The sequence below is a fragment of the Xenopus laevis genome, chromosome 9_10L (assembly GCF_017654675.1).
Source record: "Xenopus laevis strain J_2021 chromosome 9_10L, Xenopus_laevis_v10.1, whole genome shotgun sequence".
Taxonomy (NCBI): Eukaryota; Metazoa; Chordata; class Amphibia; order Anura; family Pipidae; genus Xenopus; species Xenopus laevis.
Genome location: NC_054387.1, coordinates 132837864 through 132847572, shown reverse-complemented (window position 1 = coordinate 132847572; position 9709 = coordinate 132837864). Strand labels below are relative to the sequence as shown.

At 43.7% G+C, this 9709-nt stretch overlaps 1 protein-coding gene across 1 annotated transcript in view; it reads left to right on the top strand.

The window, feature by feature from the left end:
* Nucleotides 1-521: 521 nt before the first annotated feature.
* Nucleotides 522-9709, top strand: part of LOC108703950 (syntaxin-1B) — a 34396-nt gene continuing 25208 nt past the window's right edge. The window contains exon 1 of the mRNA XM_018240262.2: nt 522-1109. Within this exon, the coding sequence (XP_018095751.1) occupies nt 1080-1109 (30 nt within the window). The 5' untranslated portion in view covers nt 522-1079. The remainder of the gene's footprint in view (nt 1110-9709) is intronic.

The following is a 9709-nucleotide window of genomic DNA, read 5'->3' as shown; positions in this document are numbered from 1 at the left end:
CGTGCAAATCCTAACGTATATGATCTGCGCCTCTATCCCTGATGTTGAAATGAGATCATTCCGACGTGTGTTTCTATATTGTACAATATCATATATATATATATACTGTTTATTTATAATATTAATATTAGATGCAGAGTATTTTACTATACCCTGTCTCACATGAATATACAATATACAGATAGTTGATCATATATATATATTATAATTGCTATAGAGACAGGGTAGGTAGATAAAATGAATATTAAAGGCACATGCATTGATTGCTGTATATAATAGATACATTTATTTATATAGATATGCACCAGTGTATGGAAACAGATATAGATACAGATATATATGTGCTATTTCTGCTGAGCTATATTTGTCATAGTGTTACACCCCTGTATATACATAGTATCAAGAGATCTATTCTTGTACATATGCTTTGCAGAAGCCGGTCCTGGAGAGACTACAAGTCCCATGATCCCTCGGGCTTTCTCTGCACTCTGCGCATGCGCCTTTCCCCCTCCTGTCCGCTCCCCGTCCCCTCTGTCTTTTTCTCCCGCATCCTCCTCTGCTGCATCAGCACCAGCAGCACCAGAGCATCTCTGAGCGTCTCTGAGCGTCTCTCAGCTGCAGCTCCTCCGTGCGTCCCGTGTCTCTGCCTGTGCCTCCTGCTTCTTGTTGCCTCTCCCTCCTGCTCCCCTCAGCCACTGACTGGCAGCCTCAGCCCTGGGGCAATAAGAGAGAGCAGCATCCCCTCCATCCCTCCATCAGTCCATGCGCCTCTCCCCTCCTCCCTCCCCCGGACTCTGCAGCAATAGGGGGAGTCTCCTGGAGGGAAGGAGAGAGTAAGGGGAGCTGAGAGAAGAAGGACAAGAACAGGGGGCTCAGCCAGGGAAAGGCTGATAGAAAAAGGACAAGGAAAGAGGAGGAGGAGGAGGAGGAGGGAGAAGAAGGGCAAGTTGGAGGATTGGAAGAGGAGGGCAGCGTGATTTTTCCTGGAGGGTGGGGGGAGAGGGTCCCTGCAAGAGGAGCCAGCAGAAGGTGAGGAGCTGCTGTGAGACTGAGTGAGGTGCAATTTCCACGCAGGAAGCATGAGGGATCGGACCCAGGAGCTGAGGAGCGTAAGGACACCAACGTTTTTATCTTTTCTCCCCCTAAACCCATTGCTTCCCCCCCCCACACACTATTCTTCCCTTTCCCTGTGGAGTGGGGGGAGGGGAGGGTTGTGTGAGTGGGGGAATGGGAAGGGTGCATTGCAGGTCTGTATGTGACTGATTTATCACTGCCCCTGTGTGTTGTACTGGGGGCTGCTCCTCACTGCCGCCGCTTCTCTCTCTTCTCTATATCTCTGTGTGTCATTCATTCCTAGTGGGGATTGTGTATTTCATTGCCGCTGTGTGTGTGTCTTGTGTCATTCATTCCTAGTGGGGATTGTGTATTTCATTGCCGCTGTGTGTGTGTCTTGTGTCATTCATTCCTAGTGGGGATTGTGTATTTCATTGCTGCTGTGTGTGTCTTGTGTCATTCATTCCTAATGGGGATTATGTATTTCATTGCCGCTGTGTGTGTGTCTTGTGTCATTCATTCCTAGTGGAGATTGTGTATTTCATTGCTGCTGTGGGTGTCTTGTGTCATTCATTCATTCCTAGTGGGGATTGTGTATTTCATTGCCGCTGTGTGTGTGTCTTGTGTCATTCATTCCTAGTGGGGATTGTGTATTTCATTGCCGCTGTGTGTGTGTCTTGTGTCATTCATTCCTAGTGGGGATTGTGTATTTCATTGCCGCTGTGTGTGTGTCTTGTGTCATTCATTCATTCCTAGTGGGGATTGTGTATTTCATTGCCGCTGTGTGTGTGTCTTGTGTCATTCATTCATTCCTAGTGGGGATTGTGTATTTCATTGCTGCGTTGGTGGTCTTGTTCATTCATTCATTCCTAGTGGGTATTGTGTATTTCATTGCCGCTGTGTGTGTGTCTTGTGTCATTCATTCATTCCTAGTGGGGATTGTGTATTTCATTGCCGCTGTGTGTGTGTCTTGTGTCATTCATTCCTAGTGGGGATTGTGTATTTTATTGCCGCTGTTTGTGTCTTGTGTCATTCATTCATTCCAAGTGGAGATTGTGTATTTTATTGCCGCTGTGTGTGTCTTGTGTCATTCATTCATTCCAAGTGGGGATTGTGTATTCCATTGCTGCTGTGTGTATATATGTGTGTGTCTTCATTCATTGCCGCTGTGTGTGTGAGCATTGCCTATAGATGAGTGCTGCTGTGTGTCAGTGCCTCATTGCATTGCTTTGTGTATTCCCTATAGATGGCTGCCTGCTGTGTGTGTCCATCTTGTCTCATTCATTAATGCTGTGTGTGTGTTGTGTATTCCCTATAGATGGCTGCTACTGTGTGCCTGTGGCTTGTGTCATTCTTTGTTGCGGCTGTGTGTATCTGCGGCACTGTGCATTTCATGCCCATATGTGAGAGTGCTGCGTTTGTGCTGGTGCGTCGGAGCGTGGCTAGAATTTGCATGAGTGCATACGTTTGTGCAGCCGTCACTCCATTCATCCCATTCATTTGCCTGCGCTCCTGCTGCATGTGTGTGTGTGAGTGTGAGTGTGTGTGTGTGTGAGTGTGAGTGTGTGTGTGTATAGATATATGGGGGTTGCCAGTAGATTAGTAGAGTAACAGTCAGTGGGTTCCAGGCTATGGGTAAATACATTAGTATTCTGTGCAGCATTTTCCTCGCTGTGTTTATTAGCAATGGCAATAAGGGGGAGGGGTTGGGTGCAGCTTTTTGGGGGTTCCAGGGCCCCCTACATCATAACAACATTATACATTGTCATATTGTCTTCCAATAGAATCATAGAAAGCAAATGAGTATCCCCATTATTACCTTGATCTGAGGTTTAACACATTCACTGCATTGGGCCTTCCAGGAGGGGGCAGGGTCACGGCTCAGTAAAAAAAGGATCATGTGCACCCCCCCACCATGTCATATTCATGTTACCCACATGTGTGTCGCCTCTCTCCCCCTGTAGCCATGTTCTGTCTGTGTCATGCCCAGCTGCTCATTATATTCCTTGCAAGTTGTAGGGGGCAGATAGGAATGGGGTGATGCATGACCGAGGGGAGGGTTCCTGGGAAGAGGTGATAATAATGCAATACATTTGGATATTTTGGGAGAAGGGAAGCTTGTTTTAGGCTGTGCCATTGGTTAGTTCATGGAGTTCCCCGTGGGATTTCCAGAGGTCAGGCCGGAGATGTGTAGGGGCCACAGTATTTGGTTTAGGGAAGTTGGTGTGATTCTGAATGTATTTCATCTGTTGTGAAGCCAATGCAATGGGATTGGTTCCATGCCACCTAAATGTGGATTGTAGAGAGGTACCATGGGATTGGTTCCATGCCATCTGAGAGTGGATTGTAGAGAGGTACCATGGGATTGGTTCTATGCCACCTAAATGTGGATTGTAGAGAGGTTCCATGGGATTGGTTCCATGCCATCTGAGAGTGGATTGTAGAGAGGTACCATGGGATTGGTTCTATGCCACTTAAATGTGGATTGTAGAGAGGTACCATGGGATTGGTTCCATGCCACCTAAATGTGGATTGTAGAGAGGTTCCATGGGATTGGTTCCATGCCATCTGAGAGTGGATTGTAGAGAGGTACCATGGGATTGGTTCTATGCCACCTAAATGTGGATTGTAGAGAGGTTCCATGGGATTGGTTCCATGCCATCTGAGAGTGGATTGTAGAGAGGTACATGGGATTGGTTCTATCCACTTAAATGTGGATTTGTAGAGACGGTACCATGGGATTGGTTCCATGCCACCTAAATGTGGATTGTAGAGAGGTTCCATGGGATTGGTTCCATGCCATCTGAGAGTGGATTGTAGAGAGGTACCATGGGATTGGTTCCATGCCACCTAAATGTGGATTGTAGAGAGGTTCCATGGGATTGGTTCCATGCCATCTGAGAGTGGATTGTAGAGAGGTACCATGGGATTGGTTCTATGCCACCTAAATGTGGATTGTAGAGAGGTTCCATGGGATTGGTTCCATGCCACCTTAGTGTGGATTGTAGAGAGGTACCATGGGACTTGTTTTGTGCCACCTGAGTGTGGCTAGCAGAGAGGTACCATGGGACTTGTTTTGTGCCACCTGAGAGTGGATTGTAGAGAGGCTCATTTTAGTTGGTTCTGTGCATCTGAGAGTGGATTGCAAATAGGTACCATGGGATTGGTTTCATGCCACCTGAGTGTGGAGTGTAGAGAGGTTCCATGGGACTTGTTTTGTGCCTCCTGAGTGTGGATTTTAGAGAGGTTAATTTTGAGTTGGTTCCATGCCACCTGAGTGTGGAGTGTAGAGAGGTACCATGGGACTTGTTTTGTGCCACCTGAATGTGGATTGCAGAGAGGTACCATGGAGTGGGTTCTGCCAACTGAGTCTAGATTGCAGAGAGGCATTATGGGATTGCTTCTGTGCAGGGTGAGTGTGAATTGCAGAGTGATACAGTGGGATTGGTTCTGTGCCATATGTGTGTGTGTGTATATATATAGAGAGGGAGAGAGAGAGAGAGAGAGAGAGAGAGAGACAGAGAGAGAGAGACAGAGAGAGAGAGAGAGAGAGAGAGAGATATGCTTGGGTGTCCTCACTCTGTCTTTGTCGCACGATCAATTAAAATGATACAAGCGATGCAGGCTTGATAAAGGTCCACAGGTGGGACCGAAACGTTGGACAATGCTGTGTTAAAAAACACTTTCATTCATCTTCACAAGAGTGTGCTGATCCTGCATCGTTTATATATAGTGAATAAAGTACCCCCTCTTGTAAATTATAAGGATATTATAAGTTACCGAGGAGTTTCATGACCATATAAAAGTACGAGGCCGAAGGCCGAGTGTTTTTATACAGGTCATGGAACTCCGAGGTAACTTCTAATATCCTCATATTTTACAACTGGGGGTACTTTATTTATTATAATACACAAGTTTCGGTGAGTCATGTGACAGAAATGACATCAGAACTCACCGTTTATAACTGATGACATCACTACTCACCGTTTATAAGGATATAATTTACAGGATATTCATGGGTTTTGTGTATTATATATATATATGTGCCACCTGAGAGTGGATTGCAGAGAGGTAACATGTCATTGGTTCCATGTAGACTGAGAGTGGATTGCAGAGTGGTATCATGGGATTGGTTCTGGATTGTACAGGCAGCGTGGGATTGGCTATCTCAGTTGAGTGATGTGATGGGGGAGGGGATAGGGATGGAGGATACGGGTTCCTGTGCAGTGAGGTGTGAATGTGGCAGATAATGGGATTTGCAGAATAGAAATGGGACTGATTGAATCACAATGTCATTCTATATGTGAGCGTGGGAATTATCAGCAGCAGCATTTGTACAGACCAGCCAGTGTCCAGTGTAAAGCCTACTGATATGTACTGATACATATACCCACCCATGTGTCTCTCTATCATTCATACAGACCAGCCAGTGTCCCATGTAATCTCAACTGATAAGTACTGACAGTGTCAGTAACATTCATACGGACCTGAGAGTGTCAGTAATATTCATATGGACCTGAGAGTGTCAGTAACATTCATACGGACCTCATAGTGTCATAAAAATTCAATTTTGGGGCCTCATAGTGTCAGTAACAATTCATACGGACCTCATAGTGTCAGTTAAAATTCATATGGGGCCTCATAGTGTCAGTAACATTCCCTACGGACCCCGAGAGTGTCAGTAACATTCTACGGACCTGACAGTGTCAGTAAAATTAATACGGACAGAAGGGGTGTCAGTAAAATTCATAAAGGACCTCATTTGTTCAGTAACATTCATACGGACCTCATAGTGTCAGTAACCCTTCATATGGACCTCATAGTGTCAGTAACATTCATACGGACCTATAGTGTCAGTAACATTCAAACGGACCTCATAGTGTCAGTAACAAATTTATATGGACCTCACAGGTCAAATAACCCTTAATACGGAAAAAGAGAGTTTTCAGTAACATTCATACGGACCTCATAGTGTCAGTAACATTCATACGGACCTCATAGTGTCAGTAACATTCATATGGACCTCATAGTGTCAGTAACATTCATACGGACCTCATAGTGTCAGTAACATTCATACGGACCTCATAGTGTCAGTAACATTCATATGGGCCTCATAGTGTCAGTAACATTCATACAGACCTGAGAGTGTCAGTAACATTCATATGGACCTCATAGTGTCAGTAACATTCATACGGACCTGAGAGTGTCAGTAACATTCATATGGACCTCATAGTGTCAGTAACATTCATATGGACCTCATAGTGTCAGTAACATTCATACGGACCTCATAGTGTCAGTAACATTCATATGGACCTCACAGTGTCAGTAACATTCATACGGACCTGAGAGTGTCAGTAACATTCATATGGACCTCATAGTGTCAGTAACATTCATACGGACCTCACAGTGTCAGTAAATTCATTGGACCTCATAGTGTCATAACTACATTCATATGGACCTCATAGTTTCAGTAACATTCATATGGACCTCATAGTGTCAGTAACATTCACATGGACCTCATAGTGTCAGTAACATTCATATGGACCTCATAGTGTCAGTAACATTCATATGGACCTCATAGTGTCAGTAACATTCATATGGACCTCATAGTGTCAGTAACATTCATATGGACCTCATAGTGTCAGTAACATTCATATGGACCTCATAGTGTCAGTAACATTCATATGGACCTCATAGTGTCAGTAACATTCATATGGACCTCATAGTGTCAGTAACATTCATATGGACCTCACAGTGTCAGTAACATTCATACGGACCTGAGAGTGTCAGTAACATTCATATGGACCTCATAGTGTCAGTAACATTCATACGGACCTGAGAGTGTCAGTAACATTCATATGGACCTCATAGTGTCAGTAACATTCATATGGACCTGAGAGTGTCAGTAACATTCATACGGACCTGAGAGTGTCAGTAACATTCATATGGACCTCACAGTGTCAGTAACATTCATATGGACCTCATAGTGTCAGTAACATTCATATGGACCTCATAGTTTCAGTAACATTCATATGGACCTCATAGTGTCAGTAACATTCATATGGACCTCATAGTGTCAGTAACATTCATATGGACCTCATAGTGTCAGTAACATTCATATGGACCTCATAGTGTCAGTAACATTCATACGGACCTCATAGTTTCAGTAACATTCATATGGACCTGAGAGTGTCAGTAACATTCATATGGACCTCATAGTGTCAGTAACATTCATATGGACCTCATAGTGTCAGTAACATTCATACGGACCTCATAGTTTCAGTAACATTCATATGGACCTGAGAGTGTCAGTAACATTCACATGGACCTCATAGTGTCAGTAACATTCATAATGGACCTGAGAGTGTCAGTAACATTCATATGGACCTCATAGTGTCAGTAACATTCATACGGACCTCATAGTTTCAGTAACATTCATATGGACCTCATAGTGTCAGTAACATTCATATGGACCTCATAGTGTCAGTAACATTCACATGGACCTCATAGTTTCAGTAACATTCATACGGACCTCATAGTTTCAGTAACATTCATATGGACCTCATAGTGTCAGTAACATTCATACGGACCTGAGAGTGTCAGTAACATTCATATGGACCTCATAGTTTCAGTAACATTCATACGGACCTCATAGTTTCAGTAACATTCATATGGACCTCATAGTGTCAGTAACATTCATATGGACCTGAGAGTGTCAGTAACATTCACATGGACCTCATAGTTTCAGTAACATTCATACGGACCTCATAGTTTTCAGTAACATTCAGTCATGGACTCGATAGTTTCAGTAACATTCATATGGACCTCATAGTGGTCAGTAACATTCATATGGACCTCATAGTGTCAGTAACATTCATATGGACCTCATAGTGTCAGTAACAATCATATGGACCTCATAGTGTCAGTAACATTCATATGGACCTCATAGTGTCAGTAACATTCATACAGACCTGAGAGTGTCAGTAATATTCATACAGACCTGAGAGTGTCAGTAACATTCATATGGACCTGAGAGTGTCAGTAACATTCACATGGACCTCATAGTTTCAGTAACATTCATACGGACCTCATAGTTTCAGTAACATTCATATGGACCTCATAGTGTCAGTAACATTCATACGGACCTCATAGTGTCAGTAACATTCACATGGACCTCATAGTGTCAGTAACATTCATATGGACCTCATAGTTTCAGTAACATTCACATGGACCTCATAGTGTCAGTAACATTCATATGGACCTGACAGTTTCAGTAACATTCATACAGACCTGAGAGTGTCAGTAACATTCATACCGGCCAGAGAGTGTCAGTAACATTCATGCAGACCTAAGTGTGTCAGTAAAGTTCATATGGATCTAAAAGTTTCAGTAATATTCCTATGGAGATGAGAGTGTCAGTAACATTCATACAGACCAGTGAGTTACTTTATAGCCAGAGGCAATGGGACAGTGCATGTGTCCTTATCATACCCATACACACTAGTAGTAGTATGCTCATCCAACCTAACTTGGTGGTTGCTAGTGAAAGTAACTGAGTAACTGAGCCCCGCTGACACTCATACAGACCAAAACAGAACTATAGGCTGATCCATCTAGAGATCTGCAGTGCTGAACTAGTTCTCCTTGGGCCCATGAGAGAACCATCAGCCCTTCAGAGTCCAATCTTGTGGAAACTGAATACAGATACTGCTATGAGGGAGATCACTGCACCAGCTTACTATGGATCCAAATAGAAGAATGAGTCAGGTGCAAGAGCTGACACTTAGAGAGACTGAAGTTTATGTTAAATTGGATAAAAAAGCAACTATTTTGTCTTCAGTTTCCTGTCTGCCTTAATGGGCCGCCAGAAAGCCGTCTTTATACAGTTGTGTCATTTACTGTGCTGTGGGCATTTCTAAGCGGCTGTCGGATGACAGTTGGTTCATTCTCTAGTGAATAGCAGCAAGGTGGAGGTTTGGTTCTAATGAAGGAGGAGGCATTTAGGAAATGTTCAGTTTGTACCAGTTGGGAGTCCAGCCTGAGGAACCATAGTTTCTATGGTTTCATTGATTCATTGGTTTCAGATTAAGCTTTGCTACTCCATAGCCCTAGTGAATTGAAATGCTCAACACTTGTTGGCTGAGGGGATTGTGCATGAGCTGACCATTGGTAGACACGTGTTTAATGAATATTTTATGGGTGCCTCCATGACAAGCATTGTACAATATGGCCGTGTGTCCGGCATAGGGAGGTACAGCTTTCTGTACATTGTTTGAGGCACGAGGGCACTTGTAAAGATTGGCAGTCAGCTGTGACTGATAGCCGTTTGCATTTGCCAGTTGGTTAACCTTGTAAGTGCCAGTTTTCCTTTCAGGGGGGGATAGTGACGTGATTTATTGAGCTCTTACAAGATTAATAGAATTGTTGGTCGGCTGCTATCAGTGAGACTTGCCTCATAAGCCTGCCCAACCCTAGGTGCCTGCAGGTGTCATGGAAGCAGCGATATCCAGCAAACATGCAGTAAAATAAACACACGTGGCGAGTGTTACTGTTATTAAAATACATTTAATTAAGGGTAATCAGTGATGGGTATACAATATTTATTCATAATCAGTGAAGGAGCCATCATATTTTGCTGCTGATGTTCTGCATATGA